Source organism: Sorex araneus, chromosome 3 (genome assembly GCF_027595985.1).
Source record: "Sorex araneus isolate mSorAra2 chromosome 3, mSorAra2.pri, whole genome shotgun sequence".
NCBI lineage: Eukaryota > Metazoa > Chordata > Mammalia > Eulipotyphla > Soricidae > Sorex > Sorex araneus.
In genome coordinates, this window is record NC_073304.1 from 12,656,706 (window position 1) to 12,679,125 (window position 22,420).

The window sequence follows — 22,420 nt, forward strand, 5'->3', positions numbered from 1 at the left end:
AATTTTATTTTTTGTAAGGGTCTGTCTCACAGTGATTCGGTAATAAAATCTTTTTAAAAAAATTGCTTTTATGGGGCTGGAGAGATAGTACAGCGGGTAGGGCGTTTGCCTTGCACGCAGCCGACCCAGGTTTGATTCTCAGCATCCCATATGGTCCCCTGAGCACCACCAGGGGTACTTCCTGAGTGCAGAGCCAGGAGTGACCCATGTGCATCACTGGGTGTGACCCAAAAAGCAAAAAAAAAAAAATTGTTTTTAGGGGCTGGAGCGATAGCACAGTGGGTAGGGCGTTTGCCTTGCACTCGGCCAACCCGAGTTCAATTCCCAGCATCCCACATGGTCCCCCGAGCACTGCCAAGAGTAATTCCTGAGTGCATGAGCCAGGAGTAACCCCTGCGCATTGCTGACTGTGACACAAAGAAAAAAAATTGTTATTTTTGGTTTCTGGATGATATCTAGCAATATTTGGGGCTACTTCCAGCTCAGTGCTCCAAGAACACTCCCAGTAGTGCTTGCAGGACCATGCAGTGCCAGGGATCAAGTCCAGGAATCCCACATGCGAAACATACACTTAGGCCTTTCAACCATCTCACTGGCCCCCTCCACTTACACCTTTAAAACATCTCTCTCCAGGGACTGGAGCGATAGCACAGTGGGTAGGGTGTTGGCCTTGCACACGGCCGACCCGGGTTCAATTCTCAGCATCCCACATGGTCCCCTGAGCACTACTAGGAGTAATTCCTGAGTGCAGAGCCAGGAATAACCTGGTACAACGCCAAGTGTGACCCAAAAAGCAAAAAAAAAAAAAGAAAAGAAAACATGTCTGTATGAGAGCAGGAAAGAGAGTACAGGGGTTAAGGCACTGCTTTGCTTGTGGCTGACTCAGGCTTAAGACTTAGTTCTCAACGCCACACAGTCCTGTCCTGTGAGCAACATCAGCAGTGACTCCTGAGCAGAGCCCAACAGCCCCCACCCCAAATAAATAAAGTAAACGAATATTCTCTGTGTCAGCTAAGAGTCAGAGAAACTCCATCTTCTACTCCTGAAGCATTTACATTCTACTTGCAGATAACACATGAATTGGTAATACTCCTGGGTGACAATTCCAGTCGTTATCCAAATATGACAGAGTTTAAAGCCTTTTTCCTTTTGATTGAAGCGAAAATGAAATAAAAAGTCAGCACTTGACATAGAATTGATTTCTCCATTTCCCATATAAATTCACGTAAGGATTATAATTCTCAAATCAAGCTCAAGAAAGCATGATTAAACTTTTGTTTTTTACTAAAGATTTGTCTTATTTTGAATTGATTGCAGAAATGTATTAGCTTTTACTATTTTGATAAATCACAGAAAATGCTGATTTCACAAGTAACTAAAAAACTCTTGCAACTTTATTATTTTAGTTTTGGGGCCACAACCAGCAGTGTGGCCCAAAAACTCTTGACTACAGGCAGAGATCACTCCTGGTAATGCTCAGGGGACCATGTGGGGTGACAGGGATCATACCAGATTGGCCATGTGCCAGATAGGTGCTCTGCCTGCTGTACTCCTGCTCTGCCCCCAAAGTCCTAAACATTAGGACTAAACAAAAATGTAGGACCTTACCAAACCTAGCCAGTTCTGATTTCCTCCTCTTAGTCCTTTATTGCTATTACTGATGACCTCTTATTTCTGTGTCATCTGATAGTAATCCAAATGGATGACACAAGCCGAGATCATATTTAAGAACTGCAAGGGACCTTAGAGAATGAAATCCCTCATTTTATACATAAAAAAAGCTTTAAAAAATCTTGTCCAAAGTTATTCTAGCAAATAAGCAGACAACAGAAAAAAAATGCCCGAGAAGGCTAAACCTAAGTCAGTCTCTGACCCAAGTTCAGTTTCTCCCACCATACCATGCTTTTTATGGTGAGATAGAATCATGCTTACAGGGGCTGGAGTGATAGCACAGTGGGTAGGGTGTTCGTCTTGCATGCAGCTGACCCATGTTCGATTCCCAAAATCCCATATGGTCCCCTGAGCACCGCCAGGAGTAATTCCAAAGTGGATGAGCTAGAAGTAACCCCTGTGTGACCCAAAAAGCAAAAGAAATAAATAAAGAAAGAATCACGCTTACATAGAGAAGTAGCTTTGAATTCTATTTGAACTTTTGATGAGTTTATCTCCCCCTTCCCCTACTCCTTTTCAGAATAACTTGACGTTTACAGGTACCATCAGTGGAGATGTCTGTGTGTGGAAAGATCACATACTCTGTAGGATCGTAGCCAGAGCTCACAGCGGGCCTGTGTTTGCCATGTACACCACCCTTCGAGATGGACTCATTGTGACTGGAGGCAAGGAAAGGCCGTGAGTCCGCTTTCTTTCCGTCACGTACTGTGCGGTAACAGACTTGGAGTTATTCACTCTCAGCTACGTGAATGACCCCCATCTTCCTGAGGGTTCTCTTTTGCCTTTGATGTGCTTTCCGTCGTTATTTTGGTTCTTAAATAACTTCCACGTTTTTGTTCTGCGATCTAAGTAACTCTGAACTCCTACCGGGATGCCAGTTTTTTCTGAGGGGTGGAGAGTCTGTCCTCCAAGAATTGGTTTCCTTAATGTCTAGAAGCCTGTGCTGAGTACAGGTGTGACCAGTGAACCAGGGATAACCTAGCCTAACCTGCTCCCTTCCATACTCAAACTCTCTGCTAAGGGGATTTTGCATTGTCGTACATTTTTTTAAAAGGATGAAAGGATGCTATAAGCCAATTCAAATTTTGCTTTGTTTGCTCTTGCATGAAGCAAGCTTGGGTAAAATAAAGGCCTCAAAAAAATCTGTCTGTGGCACCATATTCTGAATGATTTTCCAGTCACTAGAGTAACCAGTTCTTGAAAGACTTCCTACAATCCTATTCATGTTACAATGCAACATACCAATAAGTGATAAGTGACATCTTAATCCCGAATACAGGATTAAAGTAATCATATTAAACACAAATAAAACAGCTTTGTCTTTCACATAAAGAATATAGTATATCGATATTTTTACCCTAAAATAAAGTTTCTCTACTAGTAAAGCAATACCTTTCCAGTCTTCCGAAGAGAAAAATCTTGTTATATTAGTTTGCCTTTACATATTGCTTTCTTTTTTAAAAAAAGTTTTTATTAGTGAATCACTGTGAGGTACAGTTACAAACTTAGGAACTTTCATGTTTGCATTTCAGTCATACAGTGATTGTTTACCCATCTCTCCACCAGTGCCCATTCTCCTCCACCAATGTTCCCAGTATCCCTCCCACCGCCCCCACCCCATCCCCCACCACCCCACCCTGCCTCTGTGACAGGGCATTCCCTTTTTTTCTCTCTCCTTTTGGGTATTGTAGTTTGTAATAGAGGTATTGAGTGGCCATCATGTTTGGTCTATAGTCTACTTTCGGCACGCATCTTTCAACCCAAATGGGTCCTTCCAACATCCTCTACTTGGTGTTCCCCTCTCTATCTCAACTGCCTTTTCTCCCAGCATGTGAGGCCAGTTTCCAGGCTGTGAAGTAAACCTCCTGATCCTTATCTCTACTAATCTTGGGTGTTAATCTCCCATTCTGTGACTTTATATTCCACAGATGAGTGGGATCTTTCTATGTCTGTCTCTTTCTTTCTGACTCATTTCATTTAACATGATACTTTCCATGTTGGTCCACTTATATGCAAATTTCATGACTTCATCTTTTCTAACTGTATAGTATTCACTGTGTAGATGTACCAAAGTTTCTTTAACCAGTCATCTGTTTGGGGCACTCCAGTTTTTTCCAGATTGTGGCTATTGTAAACAGTGCTGCAATGAACATAGAAATGCAGATGTCATTTCTACTATACCTTTTTGACTCTCCGAGGTATATTCCCGGGAGTGGTATTGCTGGGTCAAATGGGAGTTCAATTTCTAATTTTTTGAGAATCGTCCATATTGTTTTCCAAAAGGGCTGAACCAGTCAGCATTCCCACCAGCAGTAAAGGAGAGTCCCTTTCTCCCCACATCCATGCCAACACCGGTTACTTTTGTTCTTTTGGATGTGGGCCAGTCTCTGTGGTGTGAAATGATATCTTGCTGTTTTAATCTGCATCTAATGATTAGTGATGTATAACTTTTTCTCATGTGTCCTTTAGCCATTCGGATTTCTTCTTTGACAAAATTTCTGTTCATTTCCACCCCCCATTTTCTGATGGGTTTGGATGTTTTCTTCTTATAGACTTCAACTAGTGCCTTGTATATCCTTGATATCAACCCCTTATCAGATAGGTATTGGGTGAATATCCTTTCTCATTCTGTAAACTATCTTTGTATTCTGGTCACTGTATTTTTTTTTGTGATTAGTATGTGATTTTTTAAATTAATTAATTTTTTTAATTGAATCACCATGAGAAAAGTTACAAAGCTTTCAGGTTTAAGTCTCAGCCATACAATGATCAAACACCCATCCCTTCACCAGTACACATGTTCCACCACCAAGAACCCCAGTATACCTCCCATCCCAACCACCCCCCCGCCTGTGTGGCTGATGATTTTCACTTTAATCTCTCTTTATTTTGATTACATTCAATATTTCAACAGAAAACTCGCTATTATTATTTAGAATTTTCCCCCAATAATTAGACCTGCCAAAAAGTCATCATTTGATAATATGTTTTCCATTGCTGAGAATGAAGAGCATATGAGGTCGCACGGGCCGCATAGTTTTGAATTTCTGGTATTTTAGTAATTAAGTCCAGAGAAATTTCTGCCAGAAGTCGCATCACTGCAAACTTGTGCCTCTGTGTAGTGGTTTCTAAAAGATGGCGGTTGCCACGTCGCCGCCAAAAGGAAAGGCTGAGAGAGAAAACATTTTCCCCTCCCGGGGCGGCATGGGGCCATAGTTTAGTTCACGGTCTAGAGGCATTTCTGCTGCTGGGCATTTCTGCTGGTCACTGTATCTTTTGAGGTACAGAAGCTTCTCAGTTTAAGGTAATCCCATTTGTTTATCTCTGTTTCCACCTGCTTGGCCAATGGTGTGTCACCTTTAAAGATATCTTTAGCTTCAGTGTCGTGGAGGGTTTTGCCAACCTTGTCTTCAATGTACCTGATGGATTCTGGTCTGATGTTGAGGTCTTTAATCCATTTTTATCTGACTTTTGTGCGTGGTGTTAGGTAGAGGTCTGAGCCCATTTTTTTTTATTTGCATGTATCTGTCCAGTTTTGCCAGCACCATTTGTTAAAGAGGCTTTCTTTGCTCCACTTCACATTTGTTGCTTCCCTATCAAAAATTAGATGATCATATGTTTGAGAGTATGTGTCAGGATATTCAACCCTGTTCCATTAGTCGGTGGCTCTGCTTTTGTTCCAATACCATGCTGTTTTAATTATTACCGCTTTGTAGTAGAGTTTGAGGTTGGGGAAGGTGATGCCTCCCATCTTCTTTTTCCCAAGAATTACTTTGGGTATTTGTGGGTGCTTATTGTTCCATATGATTTTCAGGAGTGTTTGTTCCATTTCCTTGAAGAATGTCATGGGTATCCTTATAGGGATCGCATTGAATTTGCATAATTTTTTGGGGAGTATTGCCATTTTGACAATATTAATTCTCCCAATCCATGAGCAAGGGATAAGTTTCCATTTCCTCGTGTCCTCTTTTATTTCTTGAAGTAGCGTTTTGTAGTTTTCTTTGTACAGGTCCTTTACTTTCTTAGTTAAACTGATTCTGAGGTACTTGATTTTCTGAGGCATAAATGTGAAGGGGATTGCTTTTTTCATGTTGCTTTCTTCTCTCTTATCATTTGCATATAAGAAGGGCATGGACTTTTGGGTATTGATTTTATAGCCTGCAATTTTGCTATGCAAGTCTATTGTTTCTAGGGATTTCTTGATAGAGGTTTTAGGGTTCTCTAAATATAGTATCAATCATCTGTGAATAGTGAGAGCTTGATTTCTTCCTTTCCTACCTGAATACTGTTAATATCTTTTTCTTGCCTAATTGCTATTGCAAGTACTTCCAGTACTATATTGAGCAGAAGTGGTGAGAGTGGGCATCCTTGTCTCGTCCCTGATCTTAGAGGGAAGGTTCTTAGTTTTTCTCCATTGAGGATGATACTTGTCATATGCTTGTGGTAGATGGCTTTCCCTATATTGAGGAAATCCCTTCTATATCCATTTTGGTGAGGGTTTTCATCATAAATCGGTGCTGGATCTTGTCAAATGCTTTCTCTGCATCCATTGACATGATTATATGGTTTTTATCTTTTATTGATATGATGGATTATGTTGATTGATTTCCGAATGTTAAACCATCCTTGCATCCCTGGGATGAATCCCACTTGGTCGTGGTGTATGATCTTTTTGATGAGTTGTTGGATTCTATTTGCTAATATTTTTGTTGAGGATTTTTGCATCTGTGTTCATCAGGGTTATCGGCCTGTAGTTTTCTTTTTTTGTGGTGTCTTTGTTTGCTTTTGGTATTAGGGAGATTTGTGCCTCATAGAAACTGGGAGAGTTCCTGTTTCTTCAGTTTCCTGGAAAAGCTTGAGAAGAACTGGCAGTAGGTCCTCTTTAAATGTTTGGAAGAGGGCCTGGAGTGATAGCACAGTGGGTAGGGCATTTGCCTTGCACGCAGCCGACCAGGGTTCGAATCCCAGCATCCCATATGGTCCCCTAAGCACCGCCAGGAGTAATTTCTGAGTGCAGAGCCAGGAGTAACCCCTGTGCATCGCCAGGTGTGACCCAAAAAGCAAAAAATAATAATAATAAATAAATAATTTGGAAGAATTCGCTAGTGAATCCATCTGGACCGGGGCTTTTGTTTTTCAGATGACTTTTGATTACAGTTTCAATTTCTTTGATATTAATAGGTCTATTCAGGTATTCCAGACCTTCTTGGTTCAACCTTGGGAAATGATAGGAATCCAGAAATTTATCTATTTCTTCTAGGTTCTCTTGTTTCGTGCCATACAGCCTTTCAAAGTAGTCTCTAATGATTTTTTGAATTTCTTTGTTTTTTGTTGTGATGTCCCCTTTTTCTTTTCTGATTCGGTTATTAGGGTTCTCTCTTTTCATTCCTTGTGAGCATTGCTAGTGGTTTATCAATCTTGTTTATTTTATCAAAGAACTCTTTGGTTTCGTAGATCTTTCAGATTGTTTTTTGGGTTTCCATGCATTAATTTCTGCTCTAAGTTTTGTTATTTCTTTCCTTCAGCCTGGTTTGGGCTCCTTTTGTTGGTCCTTTTCTAAGATCTTGAGCTGTGAAGTCAGGTTATCTATGTAGGCCCTTTCTTCCTTCCTAAGGAATGCTTGCAGAGCTATAAAATTTCCCCTTAACACGGCTTTAGCGTGTATCACAAGTTCTGGTAACTCGTGTCTTCATTCTCATTTGTTTCCAGGTATCTTTTGATTTCTTCCTTGAGTTCCTTCCTGACCCACTCATTGTTCAACATTGAGTTGTTTAATTTTCAGATGTTTGATTTGGTTCTCTGTGTCTGTGCGTGATTAACTTTTATATTCAGTGCATCATGGTCTGAAAAGACAGCTGATAAAATTTCTATCTTGCTGATTCTATTGAGGTATGTTTTGTGACCCAGCACATGGTCTATTTTGGAAAAATGTTCCATGTGCACTGGGAAAAAAAGTGTGTATTCTTTCTTTTTTTGGGATGCAAAGCCCTGTGTAGATCTATTAGGCCTCTCTCTTCTATCTTTTCCTTCAAATCCAGTGTTTCCTTGCTGAGTTTTAATCTTGTTGATTTATCTAGAGGTGATAGGGCAGTGTTGAATTCTCCAACTACTAATGCGTTGCTAGTAATTTCCTCCTTAAAATCTGTTAGCAGTTGTTAAGTATTTAGTTGGTCCCTCATTAGGTGCGTACACATTTAGGAGTGTGAGTTCTTCCTGCTGTTCATATCCCTTGATTAGTAAAAAGGGTCTTTGCTGTCCCTTCTAATCTTTTTCAACCTAAAATCTATGTTGTCAAATACTAGTATGGCCACCCCGGCTTTTTTGAGGGAATTGTTTGCTAGGAGGATTGTTTTCCATCCTTTGACTTTGAGTCTGTGTTTGCTGACTGTTCAGATGTGTTTCTTATAGGCAGCAGAATATTGGGTTTAGTTTCCAAATCCATTTTGCCACTCTCTGTCTCTTAATTGGTGCATTTAGGCCATTGACATTGAGGGAGATTACTGCCATGGAGTTTTGTGCCATCTTCCTATAGGGGTTTGTTGTGCTTGTAGGGTTTTTTTTGTCTTACAGTAACCCCTTTAGTCCTTCTTTTAAGTTTGGTTTTGAGTCTATGAAGTTCCTGAGCTGTTGTTTATCCGTGAAATAGTGTATCGTTCCTTCGAGTTTGAGTGAGAGTTTAGCCAGATAAAGTATTCTTGGTGAAGCGTTTATTTCATTGAGTTTTTTTACTATATCCCACCATTGTCTTCGGGCTCAGAGGGTTTCCTCTGATAGGTCTGCTGTGAATCTAAGGGGTGCTCCATTGTATGTGATTTCCTTCTTTGACCTTGCTGTTTGCAGTATTGTGTTTCTATCCGTGGCATCTCTCACTCTTACTATGATATGTCTTGGAGTCTCTTTACTAGAGTCTCTTTTAGCTGGCACTCTTCAGACTCCTTGAATCTGGATGCCCGAATTCTCCAGCTCTGGGAACTTTTTAGCAATAATACTTTTGACTGTGGCTTTTTCATTGGGGTTGTCTCCCTGCCTTTCTGGTACTCTGATGATTCTAATGTTGTTCCTCTTGAAATCATCCCCTAGGGGGCTGGAGCGATAGCACAGCGGGTAGGGCGTTTGCCTTGCACGCGGCCGACCCGGGTTCTAATCCCAGCATCCCATATGGTCCCCTGAGCACCGCCAGGTGTAATTCCTGAGTGAAGAGCCAGGAGTAACCCCTGTGCATCGCCGGGTGTGACCCAAAAACCAAAAAAAAAAAAAAATCATCCCCTAGGTCTCTGATTCGCCTAAGAGCTATTTTGAGGTCATTTCCCATTGCTTGTTGTTGCCTGTAAGCTTCCTGCAACTCATCTTCAAGCTCACTGATTCTGTCTTGGGCTGTAGCCATTCTACTATTCTACTATTGAGGGCACCCACTGTTTTTTAATTTCATGTACAGAATCCTTTATTCATGACACTTCTTTTTGTAGCATTTTTATTTCTGCTCCCATTTCTTCCTGTATTTTCTCGGCTGTCCGTTCCATTGTTTCTTTCATGTCCTCCTTTAATTTGCTGGATGTCTGTTGAAACGTTTCTTTGAGTTCATTGAACATTTTCAACATTTCATCTCTGAATTTTTTTTTTTTTGCTTTTTGGGTCACACCCGGCGATGCACAGGGGTTATTCCTGGTTCATGCACTCAGGAATTACTCCTGGCAGTGCTCAGGATGCTGGGAATCGAACCCGAGTTGGCTGCGTGCAAGGCAAACGCCCTACCCGCTGTGCTATTACTCCAGCCCCTCATCTCTGAATTCTTTATCAGAGAGATCATATTTGTAGGTGATGCTTGTTGAGGTGTCTGGACCCTTTTAACCATTTTCTCCTCGTGGTGGGGATTTCCACTGTTTCTTCATGTTTTTGCGGTAGTTTAGTGGTGGGACCTTCCAGTTCACTATCAGTCTTCCCCTTTGGTTGCGAGAAAGGGTTCTGGATGAGCTCGGTCGATGGTGGTCACCTTTTCCCCCCTTCTAGAGTTTCACCTTCCTCTCAGGTGCTCCTCAGCAGCTTCTTTGAGGTCTCTCGTGAAGTTTCGGAGGCTGTGACCTTTAATATTAGACTTGTAGAGCTTCTTGTGATGCCAGTATTATGGTGCAATAGGAGTAGGCTACTGGACTATTGGCCTAATGTATTTGAGATCGCCAGGATGTTATCCCGAGAATTAGGAGATGAATATGTGAGTCCAGAGTGCCAGGAAAGGGGAAAATAACTGAGCCCCAAAAAAGGCCACGCCCAATTCTCCAGAGGCCACGCCCCCTACCACATGTAGGTGGGGTGCCGGCTGGGGGTCACACACTTGGGACGGGAAGCAAAGTCGTAGCTTTGGAGAACAGCGCACGCCAGAGCGCAGGGTGGTGGCCCGAGAAGCAGAGGCGGGGAGGGCTCTGGGTTCGAGGACACAGGTGTGGGAAGGGCCGCCTTTACATATTGCTTTCACACTTGTTACATGTCTTCTGGTCTTGCACACTTCCCATTCTCTCAGGAGAGTTATTTTTAATAATGAAGGGGATTCTCTTGGCCCTTTAAAATAAACTTGATATTTTTACAGAATAGCATTTATAACTCTACCACCTGACTTTACATTTCCATTCTATTATCATTTTAATGTAATATATATGTAAATATATAAATATGTACATATTGGGGATATTTAGTATTTACACCTGGGGAGCTTAATAGCATGCTTGCTTGTGGCAGAAAAATAAGCATTTTTTAATGAAATCATTAAAAATTATAAACAATATTTCTTAACCAATCCTTAAAATTGCTATAGAAAATGAATCTACCAATGATAAATGCTTATTTTGCCTTGGGCTGTTATTTACGCAGGTCCAAAGAAGGAGGAGCAGTCAAACTGTGGGACCAAGAACTGAGGCGCTGCCGTGCTTTCAGGCTGGAGACAGGACAAGTCACAGATTGTGTTCGCTCTGTTTGCAGAGGAAAAGTAAGAAGTTCCTTGAGCCATTTGGTCAAACTGAACTTGAGTATACATTCCAGTTGCAACCTGAGGAAAAAACTTAATGGGTTTGCCAGTTGTGACTGCCTTGTTGTGACTGCCTTTCCTGTGAGTTTCTCTGCTGTGCCACTGTGGACGGTGCAGTCTGAGAGGACGCTGTTCTGTCTAAACACTAAATTATAACTTTCACATTTTTGGAGCTAGAGCAATAGCACAGTGGGGAGGGCGTTTGCCTTGCACATGGCCGACCCAGGTTCGATTCCCAGCATCCCATATGGTCCCCCGAGGACCACCAGGAGTAATTCCTGAGTGCAGAGCCAGGAGTTTTCCCTGTGTATCGCCAGGTATGACCCAAAAAGAAAAAAAACTTTCACATTTTCTTTTCACTGCTAACTCAACTATGGTACCTCGAATTTCCTTTCAGTAGACCTGTATTTGGTGGTGCTGAGGATCAAACCTGGGGCCTCACATGAAGACATGTTCTACCCTACCAGTGGACTCATTTCATATATTTCCTTTTAGAAGTCCGAACAGTTTACTTAGATAACCTTGTGTTTAGTATGGTAAGCCTCCTGGGAAGTCTTTCTCAAACCACTACTCTGATGCGGTTTTCTCCCGTCCCCTGGGATCTCTTAGCCGCAGGACTGCATTACATGCTGATTCCTATAGCACCTCTGTCCAAGCAGATCTGTCCACGCTTGTCTACATTCATTTGTACCTGAACAGTGAGTGGTCTTGGCAGTTGCCTCAAAACACAAGAACAGGGGGCTGGAGCGAGAGCACAGTGGGTAGGGCGTTTGCCTTGCACACGGCCGACCTTAGTTCGATTCCCAGCATCCCATATGGTCCCCCTGAGCACTGCCAGGAGTAATTCCTGAGTGCATGAGCCAGGAGTTACCCCTGTGCATTGCTGGGTGTGAACCAAAAAAAAACCAAAAACACAAGAACATTTGAAAGGACATGTGCAGTTAGTACAGGAGCCAAGATAATGGAAATAATCCACATGCTCAGTGACATGGATGGATCAAGAAATTATGGTATATATACACAGTAGAATACTATGCAGCTCTAAAAAGAACAAAACCCTACTATTTACAGCAACATGGCTGGAATTAGGGGGTATTGTGCTGAGTGAAGTCAGTCAGAAGAAAAAGGGAAGATACAGAATGATCTCTCCTATGTGTGACTTAAAAGATACACAGCAAGAGTAACAAAGGCCAAGAGGCACACAACAGAACTGACCCACACAATTATTGTGGGGGGGGGAGAAGTGTGTACACTGTTGATGGGTGTGGTGTCATATATAAATATAAGCCATAGATTCTCTCCCTCTTTGAGGAGCCAGGCAACTAGGGGAAGAAATCTCACATCCAAGAAAAATGTGAACATGAATGCACTCACAGTAATAAGCCTGTTCATAAACCACACACATTAGTATCCTTAGTTTAAGTAGCAAACTTACATTATCTTTTGTTGTTTGGGTCATCCACGCATGAGACTTTGAAGGCTACTCGTTTGTGCTGCTGAGCCCAGCAGTGCCAGGGGCCACCAGGGTCACCCTAGGTCTTACACAAGGGACAATGAATACGGCGCTGGGAAATGAATCCAGGAAGCCCAGGGTTTTCTTTCCACCCAGTTGCCATTTTCTTAGGGCTCATTCCTGAACCACCTGGCAGGCATGACAGTTTGCTGCATGGGTCAAGTGCTGCAGTCCTGCCCAGCAGTGCTCTGGGGCCTAGCAAGGAGTATTAGCTTAGAGGAAATTTATTGGTACATACTTAAAAGTTCACCCACATGTACTTTGACACACCATTCAGCCCAGTGATCCTGAAGACATTCTTGTTAAGAGAAAACTGCGTGGACTAATGATTGGCTTGCTACTGGATTAATTCCAAAATTCTGACTGGCCAGTAGGGTCACTCGTTTATTATAGGTAAGAGAGCAACCATGTATTACAGTGTAGTATGCACTTTGTTTCAGGGCAAGATACTGGTTGGAACAAGGAATGCTGAAATTATCGAAGTTGGAGAGAAAAATGCAGCATGTAATATTTTAGTTAACGGTCATGTGGATGGACCAATATGGGGACTGGCAACACATCCCTCCAGGGATTTTTTTCTTTCTGCTGCAGAAGACGGGACAGTGAGACTCTGGGATATCACTGATAAAGTAGGTACAAACAATTCTTAACAAATCATTCAAGTTTCTGCAAAGCATAAGCACTAGAATAAAAGTTAACTCTCAAGATTCATGTTGAGAACCTGGAAGAGAAAGTGGCTAACATTGTAAGTATTCTACTTAATGCAGTTCTCTGGCTCTTACAGAAGATGTCAAACAAAGTGAATTTGGGACATGCTGCTCGTACGGTATGTTATAGCCCTGAAGGGGACATGGTGGCTATTGGAATGAAAAATGGAGAATTTATTATTTTACTGGTGAGCTCTCTGAAAATATGGGGAAAGAAGAGAGACAGGCGATGTATAATCCACGATATCAGGTTAGTAAACAGCATAATTTCTAGTATGTTTATATAAATGCTTTAGCTTGTATTTGAGAAACGTTTCTTAGCACAACATGAGGAATAGTCCTTGGTGCCTTTGGAAACTTAACCCATCATAAACTGCTGAAATATGGCTCTGTGGCTGATGTCCAGTGGATCTGTAGCTCAGGAAGAAGCATTCAAACAGCCGTATTGCTTTATAATGCCAAGTACTAAGGGACTGTAGGATGAATTAAAAAATCACATTAGAATACATCTGCCTTTCAAGTTACCAGCCTGGAAAACCAAAGTGATAATCCCAATGTTTCCCCTAGTAGTTTCCCCTAGTAATTACAGAATTTCACTGAATTTTCATAAATACACTGTGCCCCCAAAACTAAACCTTTCTTGAATCTTATTTTTCAGGGCTTAACCTTGTTTTTTACAAGTGATTACCCTTACTTCTACTTGATCATAATAGTAATTGACAGCCGAATCAATCAAAAGCTTCAACTTCCACCACTAAAAACCCTTTCCCAGTGAATCCTTCCTAGAACTTTGAGATGCAGCAGCAAGATACAGTCTGAATTGCCCCGTACTTCCCAGGGTCACTAGACAGACCACGTATTGTCTTCATTGGCTGCTTTATTGGAGAGCAGAGAGGCTCCCCAGTAGTGCTCCGAAGGCCCAGGCCTCAACTTGATTATAGTTGGCCGCCAGGTTGGGTGGTTCACCGCTCGGGCCCTTCGGTGCTGGGGGACCACCTCAGCAGCACTGGGAGGAAGAGCCATGCTCAGCAGTCAGTACTTGTCTCTTAACCCTGTCCCTACATGACTCAGGGAACATGCCATTCCTGCAATAACCCGGGGTGACTTAAGCTCCCCATTCCTTACCTCTACAAAAGAATCCAGAATCCCAGTGATTTCTGTTTAACTTAGCCGTTATGCAAATATACTGGCTGTTCAAAAACAATTTTTTAAAGAAAATTAGGTAATTCAGGAACTACTTGAAATTGAAGTAAAACAGGGGGCTGAAATGATAGCACAGTGGGCAGGGCATTTGCCTTGCACGAGGCCGACCCAGGTTCGATTCCCAGCATCCCAAGTGGTCCCCTGAGCACGAGTAACCCCTGTGCATCGCCAGGTGTGACCCAAAAAGCAAAAAAAAATTGGAAGTAAAACAAAGCTTTTTATGTACAAATATTAGTACATGTAATCAGTTATGTCTGCTAGGGCCTTTTGGAAGTTATATTCCATATCTACGTATTTCCTAGAGCAGGAGTTACTGGTCTTAAATGTTTTGTGCAATCTCATGTGGTCTGACTCCTCTCTCTCCTTGTGTTGCATATTCAGATTTAGCCCGGATTCCCGATTTCTGGCAGTGGGTTCTGGAGAGAACTCAGTGGATTTTTATGACCTAACATTAGGCCCCACCCTTAACAGAATTAGCTACTGCAAAGACATTCCAAGCTTTGTTATTCAGATGGACTTTTCTGCAGATAGCAGGTTTCTCCAGGTAGGTACCAGTTAACCAACCAGTTTAGAACAGCTCTGCTTTGATGCTGACATTAAGTGAATGCAATCGAAGTTTCTGACTTTTGTTACTTCTGAGCTGTTACTTCTTTAAATAATCCCATTCTTATCAATGCTTTTTTTCCCACTTACCTTTAACTCTTGAATACTAAAGATATAAATCAAGTAGCACTTACTAGTCCATTATAAACCTCTTCTAGATTTTGCCTAATAGAACTTTTATTTTAATAAAATTAAGGTCTCCACTGGTTGCTATAAGCGGCATGTCTATGAAGTGCCTTCAGGAAAACATCTTCTGGATCAAGCTGCCATTGACAAGATAACTTGGGCCACATGGACTAGGTAAATATGTCATAGCGGGTAGGGCGTTTGCCTTGCACGCGGCCAACCTGGGTTCGATTTTTCCGTCCCTTTCAGAGAGCCCGGCAAGCTACCGAGAGTATCTCGCCTGCACGGCAGAGCCTGGCAAGCTACCCATGGCATATTTGATATGCCAAAAACAGTAACAAGAAGTCTCACAATGGAGACGTTACTGGTGCCTGCTTGAGCAAATCAAACAACGGGATGGTAGTGATGGTGATGATGATGATGATGATAGTATTAAAAGAACCAAGAGTTGATTATGAAAAGTCTGGAGTTAGAGCTATTCCACTAGGAAAGGTTTAGCTGCTTGATCTTGAATCCTAGGACTGATATGCCCATGTTAAAATCCCTTTGACTAAACATTACCATGCTATCAAAATTTTCAAGGTAAGGAAATTTGAGTTGGGACTTCAGAGGCCTTTAGGCTGAGGATGACACAGCAATAGTGAGCACATCTGTCCGCTGAGCTCCACTAGCAGCATTCCAAGTATCACCAAAGAGCTTATTTAGTTCACACAGTATTTTTTTATAGCATAGTAACACTGTCATCCCATTGTTCATCGATTTGCTCGAGCGGGCACCAGTAATGTCTCCATGTGAGACTTGTTACTGTTTCTGGCATATCGAATAAGCCATGGGTAGCTTGCCAGGCTCTGCCATACGGGCGGGACACTCTTGGTAGCTTGCCGGGCTCTCTAAGAGGGACGGAGGAATCGAACCCGGGTCGGCCGCCTGTAAGGCTAGTGATGGCTCCAGTCCTTTTTACATCAGTTACCAAAATATGATTTTTCTGTATGGTAAACCTGTTTACTATAGATTTGCTTTCATTCTTTCCCCCTAGCATTCTAGGAGATGAAGTTCTAGGGATCTGGTCCAGACACTCTGATAAAGCAGACGTCAACTGTGCCTGTGTGTCCCATTCAGGAATCAACCTTGTCACAGGAGATGACTTTGGCATGGTTAAGTTATTTGACTTCCCGTGTTCTGAAAAATTTGTAAGTTTGTGTTTGGTGTACTATTCTAAGAAAACTCATTTTTAATATATTGGAGCATTTAATTAATGTACTTTTCTCTTTAAGTGATATTAGTATTCCCAAAATACAAAATAATCTCTTGTACAGTAAGAGAAAAGTAATGATGGTGTCATTTTTTCAGGTGAGTTGTGAATTATAAGGCAATGAGAGGGGCTGGAGTGATAGCACAGCGGGTAAGGCGTTTGCCTTGCACACGGCCAACCCAGGTTCGAATCCCAGCATCCCATATGGTCCCCTGAGCACCGCCAGGAGTAATTCTTGACTGCAGAGCCAGGAGTAACCCCCTGTGCATCGCCAGGTGTGACCCAAAAAAGGCAATGAGAGTTATTAACTGAAATGGTACCTACCGGGTCCATGCAGGTTACTGCCAGTGGTGTGATCTCATGATTCTTTTCTAGACACACACACACCACACACCATTCAGCCACACACACACACACACCCCACACCCCATTCAGCCACTGATAAAGACACTTCTGTTGTTTCCCCTTCTTGTTTATCGTAAGTAAATTTGCAATGACCCTAGGAGTACATAAATCTTTTCCAATTTTTCCAGAAGGGAAACTGCTGAAACATATGCTATTTTTTGTTGTTGTTGTTTTTATGGGGGCTGAGTCACAGGTGGCTGTGCTAAGGGATCACTCTTGGTGGAGCTCAGGCAACCATATGTGATGCCGGGATCAAACCTGGGTTGTCTGTGTGCAAGGAGCCTTACCCACTGTACTATGCTCTCTCAGAACTTTCATGCCATATCCCATAACGGCTACACCCATAAGTCTTAATTTCACTTCCAATAAAAACTATCCACTCACTAATACTTCCCTCATACATTTGTTTGAGCATGCACCAGTAACGTCTCTCATTGAGAGACTTATTGTTACTGTTTTCGGCATATCCAGTACGCACGGGTAGCTTGCCAGGTTCTGCCGTGCGGGCTCCATACTCTCGGTAGCTTGCCAGGCTCTCCCAGAGGGGCGGAGGAATCGAACACGGGTTGGCCGAGTGAAAGGCGAAAGCCCAACCGCTGTGCTATCGCTCCAGCCCCCCCTCATACATACATAATAAAATCTTATTATCTCCTGGTATGAAAATACTTTAAAATAATGTATTTTGGGGCTGGAGTGATAGTATAGTGGGCAGGGCATTTGTCTTCATGCAGCTGACCAGGGTTCAATCTCCAGTATCCCATATAGTCCCCCAAGCACCGCTTAGAGTAATTTATGAGTGCAGATCCAGGAGTAACACTCCTGAGCATCACTGTGACCCAAAAAGCAATGTGTGTGTTGCTTATACATATATGTGTGTACACACACACACACACACACACACACACACACACACACACACACACACATCCAGGAGTAACACTCCTGGGCATCACTGTAACCCAAAAAGTAGTATGTATGTGTTGCTTATACATATATGTACACACACACACACTGAAGCCTGGATCTGTGCTCTCCACTTGAGCCACATTTCCAACCCCAAAATCACTTTCTACTTAGACTCTCCTAACTCTCCACCATACCCTCCAGCTTCCTAAAATCCATTACTCAGAAAATAAATAAAAACTATTATAAGTGTTTTTCTTCCTGCCCCCAATAAACCTTTCATCAATTTACTACTAATTTAAAATGCTTTTCATCAGGAGAGTCTTCATAACTACCTACAAATACCTGACTGCCCAAATAACCTGATTTTTATTACGTGCAAATCCAGTAACTCAGAAAGCATCCATCACTGGCTGTGCTCCTCCTTATTCTCTCCAGAGCCCCGAGATAGAAATGCTGGTGTGCAGTGGGGAATTTTGACATTTGTGTATCAAACATTCTGAAATTTGTTTCTCGTTTTTTAGGCAAAGCATAAAAGGTTCTTGGGCCATTCTCCCCATGTGACAAACATTCGCTTTACCACTGGTGACCGACACGTGATCAGTGCTGGAGGGGATGACTGCAGGTGGGTAACATGATCAGTGCAAGAAGAGCACTGTCTTGGGGCCGGAGCAATAGCACAGCCGGTAGGGCGTTTGCCTTGCACACAGCCGACCTGGGTTCGATCCCCGGCATCTCATATGGTCCTCCAAGCACCGCCAGGAGTAATTCCTGAGTGCAAAGCCAGGAGTAACCCCTGAGCATCGCTGGGTGTGACCCAAAAAGAAAAAAAAAACACAAAAAAAAAATAAGAAGAGCACTGTTTTACTCATTGCTAAGACACTTAAGACCTCCAACAGCTTCAGGGTTTGGACTCAGCTAGTTAACATAAAAAGGCAGCATAACCAGATGCCCCTTGCAGTCAAAAACTATGTAATACAGAATAAAAGAAATAACTTTTCCATACATGTCTGATCTGAAAGCTGATCATTAAACTAATGAAGAGGGGGCTGGAGCAATAGCACAGAGGGTAGGGCATTTGCCTTGCACTCAGCCGACCCGGGTTTAATTCCCAGCATCCCCTATGGTCCCCTGAGCACCACCAGGAGTTAATTCCTGAGTGCATGAGCCAGGAGTAACCCCTGTGCATCGCTGGGTGTGACCCAAAAAGCCAAAAAATAAAAACTAATGAAAAATTTTTCTCTGATTACAGTTTATTTGTCTGGAAATGTGTACATATGCCTCACTGAAAGAGACAGATGCCGAGAAGACTACATAAATAACCTTGGAAGACCAGTTAAGAAGAGGAGAAAAAAAAAAACCCAGAACCAAACCCTTCATGGTCCAGTGGTGCTAATTTCAGATTGTAATGGGGATAAATGCCCAGAACCCAAAATAGCAGGAGTAGAACTGAAACATTAATAATGCTGGCCATAAGCAATGGACAACTCTCCATAACCTATACACTGCCAGAATTATTTTCCAAGAAAGATCAAATATTTGGTAAAAGCCAACACCCATGTTTCTGGGGAGTGTTGTGCAAGTTTGGCCAGCTCACTGGGGAGATTAAAAGGATAAGCACTCCTCAAAAAACCAAAACCTTAAAATCCCAACTTGGGCAATTTTTATCTTGTTAGCATAAGTTTTTTTTTAGTAGCATTTATATCCTTCTGTCAAGGCTTATCATGGTTTATCCTTCTGTTTACATAAGGAAAAGAAAGATACCATCACCCTGCCCTAAAGGATCATAGTCCTAAAAGGCAAACATTTTCACTAAAGAGACATGAGCAAGCTTGACTAGAGAATATAATGCTGATGCATTTATAAAGGCCTTTCTCCAAAGGACATTTCTCCTGGCCATTTTAATTCAGGAGCAGACATGGTCACTACCTTTTCATTTTTGAGCTATCTTTTTATGTTTGAATGTTCAGTCATCTCTATGATTGAAAAATTAAAATAAGACTGTAGCTCAATAATGGACAAGTATGAGGAGCTGTTTTCAGTGGTGTAGTTTTTTAAGGTTTTAGATAGCAATAGTATTTCAAATATGGTCTTAACATATTTTTGTTCAACATGCAACTTGAATTAAAATTTCATAGATTTTCTTTTTCTATTGGGAAATTTTAGATGTAGGCCACCCCGTAGGCTGACTTCCAAAATGAGTGAGTCAGGTCTGCTTATAAGGTTTGATAAAATTTCTTTCTGGTGGATCAGGGCTGAACTCTTAGATTCTTATTTCTCTTCACTTTAAATGCTGCCAAAGATCAGTACTTGCCATTCAGGAATTTGCTATTTATTTAGCCTATCTGTAGTCTCCTGAAGACTGAAAATTATGTAGACTGCTATTTTAAAATATATTTTTCTAAATGTGAAAGTTGATGCTCTTCTATAGGTCCTAAATTTTATTTTAATGCATTATCTTTGTAGCATAACAAACCCTTCATATTTGTTAAAAAAAAAAGTTTTGACAAGGCACACTGGTTCCTGTATCTATTTTCTATGTCTAACATCTTGTAAGTATTACAAACAGAAGTAGCTGGATTGTATTGTATCACATTCTAATCGGTGACTAATCTTGGTCAGTTTTATGATTCTGGGTAATTAAGGATTTAAGCAGCATGAAATATAAGATGGTATTCTTTAATTATGGATTCTCTAAAATTAAGCCAACTTTCAGAATTCAAGATTACATATCTATTCACATAAAGGGTCCGTCATTAAGGAAAATGTCCCCCTGAACTACTCTCAGTTTATTTGCAGGTTTTCTTTCTGGGTCAAGTTTGCCAGCTTCTGCTAAAGATATTCCATTTCCATTACCGTACAGGTAGAAACTCTGTAACTATAAGACAGTAAGGGATTATAATAGCCCCCACTGCGTTTTTTGTTCTTCCAAGTGGCCAACTGATAAATCCAGCCTTAACCACTGTTGATAGGTTCACAACTAAAAGTCATGCTGGTTTTAAGCTGCTAGGTTACCAACATTTTTTTTAAAAAGTTATTAAATGTGAGAGGCCATATAGATTCTACCCTATATTTTTTTAGCCCATATAATTATTTTTGTGTATGGTATTTGAGTAAGCTCCACTATTTGTAACCTGAGACTTCTGGCGCCTTTAGCCCCACTCTGTATATAAATAAATGCATGCCAAAGCACACTGGTGCCACCCGTTGTGTGCAGTCAGCCACATCCATTTGTTCCCTTCCTTCTCATGGTGGTTCATTTCAAAGTAAGTCAACTTCACCCTGCTTATTAACCATAACTGAAAAATAAGATCAAACCTAAATGTGTTTTCCAGGCAATGTCTAATTGGGGAGGCAGGGGTGGGGTGGGGGTTCAGATTTAAGCATGTTATTTCTGGTAAAGTGGCTGAACTATATGTAAGCTCTTATTTCCCGTTGATCTTCTGTAACTACATACTATTTACATAACAATACCAAAAAAAGTCAGATTCTGGAAATAGAATTGAAACTAATTTCTCCTGCAGGAGATACCAAGTGTTTTAAGTAATACTGGAGTGAACAAAATGCCATAGTTCAATGGTACACACCTTCGTAATGAAGTATCTGAACTCCATAAGTTCACAACAAATCATAACTTATAAAATGGTTTAGCATCTAATTCTTCTCCCAATGGAAAAGTAATGGCCACCAAATAGTGTTGGTTTTATGCTCTAAATTCTGACGTTTTATATGTTTTGTTATCTCTTGAGTATTTCACTAAAACAGAAATGAATTTTTCTTTAAATGGTCCTGAGAATATTTAAATCTTATCCCTCTTGACCTAATTTATTCATTTCTATCCAACTTTTGGCTCTATTAAAAAAAAATACATCAAGTCTTTAGAATCCGTAATATTATTTAATTCTAAAGCATGACACATCTTGCCTTAACAATTTTTAAAATCACACACAAAACTCTGTATATTTAACTCAATAGTCCAGAATTACAGTCCTAATTAGCAGTTCACCATCTGACCTCTGAAATTATACAGTCTGCCATTTAAAATACACTATTTAAATCTAATTTTACATTAAAAAATTATTCTTCGGAAATAACTATTTTCTGTGGAATTATTTCTGAGAATATTATTTTTCAGAATGTGAGTACATATGTATAGGCATCATCTTGTGAGTTTAAAATCTGTTTTCTATATCTTCTGTATAAAAAGTTGTACAAACTTTTGTGTAATTTTATGATAATACAGTTCCCCAAAATATTTTTAAAAGCATACACTTGTAGTATATGAAAGTAGTTTTAAGGAACTGTTTATAATTTTTTGCATTTGCCATTACAGTTGTTTTCACCATATATGAAACCATCACCTCACTCATCCCCACTCAGGAGGTCAAGAAACCAGTCACTGGGAACCTTTTTATAGAATGGCCCTCAACCTGAGTAGCCTACGTTATCATGCTTTTTGAACTAAACTCAAAAAGATTAACTAGTTTAAGAGCCTTAGCACTTCTGGACACTTATTTTCATGGTTGATTATGTTTTACATGAAACTTTGGGAAAATCAAAGTAGCAGCCCAACTTGTGGAATTAATGACGCTGCCCAACTCTTTCATACACATAGCAGCCAGGTCTATGTAGAATATTAGTACTGATATCACATTGTAAATGCTGATACTTGAAAACAGCAGTGTAATAAACACACCTCAAATGTTTTAATAGAACTCAACGTTTCCTTAGACTGTCTTCATAAACAAAACAAACAAAAAACACCCAATATTAAAACCACTTAATAAACTTACAAACTTGAAAAATTAGACACTTCAAATAGGCATAAACTTCATATTATGAAAGCAATATATTCCAAGTTTCAAGATATGACAAGTTCTGTAGAGTATTTTTCAGCAGATGGAAACTTTCAAACTCCATGATCTTCTGCCAGGTAGGACTGGGTGTTATTCACTGAACAAAACAAAAATATTTTAAATTAATGGCTTGCATTCACGTGTACCATATTCTTCAACATAAGC

General features: G+C 41.0%; 2 protein-coding genes across 10 annotated transcripts in view; one reads left to right on the forward strand and one right to left on the reverse strand.

Moving 5' to 3' along the window:
- The window catches only part of EML5 (EMAP like 5), a 169,679-nt gene extending 148,492 nt beyond the window's left edge, over window positions 1-21,187 (forward strand). The window contains exons 36-44 of the mRNA XM_055131814.1: window positions 2,192-2,349; window positions 10,534-10,648; window positions 12,641-12,829; window positions 12,985-13,157; window positions 14,492-14,654; window positions 14,910-15,013; window positions 15,876-16,029; window positions 17,924-18,024; window positions 18,652-21,187. Coding sequence (XP_054987789.1) covers window positions 2,192-2,349; window positions 10,534-10,648; window positions 12,641-12,829; window positions 12,985-13,157; window positions 14,492-14,654; window positions 14,910-15,013; window positions 15,876-16,029; window positions 17,924-18,024; window positions 18,652-18,688 — 1,194 coding nt within the window. The 3' untranslated portion in view covers window positions 18,689-21,187. The remainder of the gene's footprint in view (window positions 1-2,191; window positions 2,350-10,533; window positions 10,649-12,640; window positions 12,830-12,984; window positions 13,158-14,491; window positions 14,655-14,909; window positions 15,014-15,875; window positions 16,030-17,923; window positions 18,025-18,651) is intronic.
- Window positions 21,188-22,081: 894 nt separating this feature from the next.
- Window positions 22,082-22,420, reverse strand: part of ZC3H14 (zinc finger CCCH-type containing 14) — a 57,229-nt gene continuing 56,890 nt past the window's right edge. For all 9 annotated transcript variants that reach the window (XM_055131825.1, XM_055131819.1, XM_055131821.1 and 6 more), the window contains one exon: window positions 22,082-22,352. In XM_055131825.1, coding sequence (XP_054987800.1) covers window positions 22,346-22,352 — 7 coding nt within the window. In that variant the 3' untranslated portion in view covers window positions 22,082-22,345. The remainder of the gene's footprint in view (window positions 22,353-22,420) is intronic.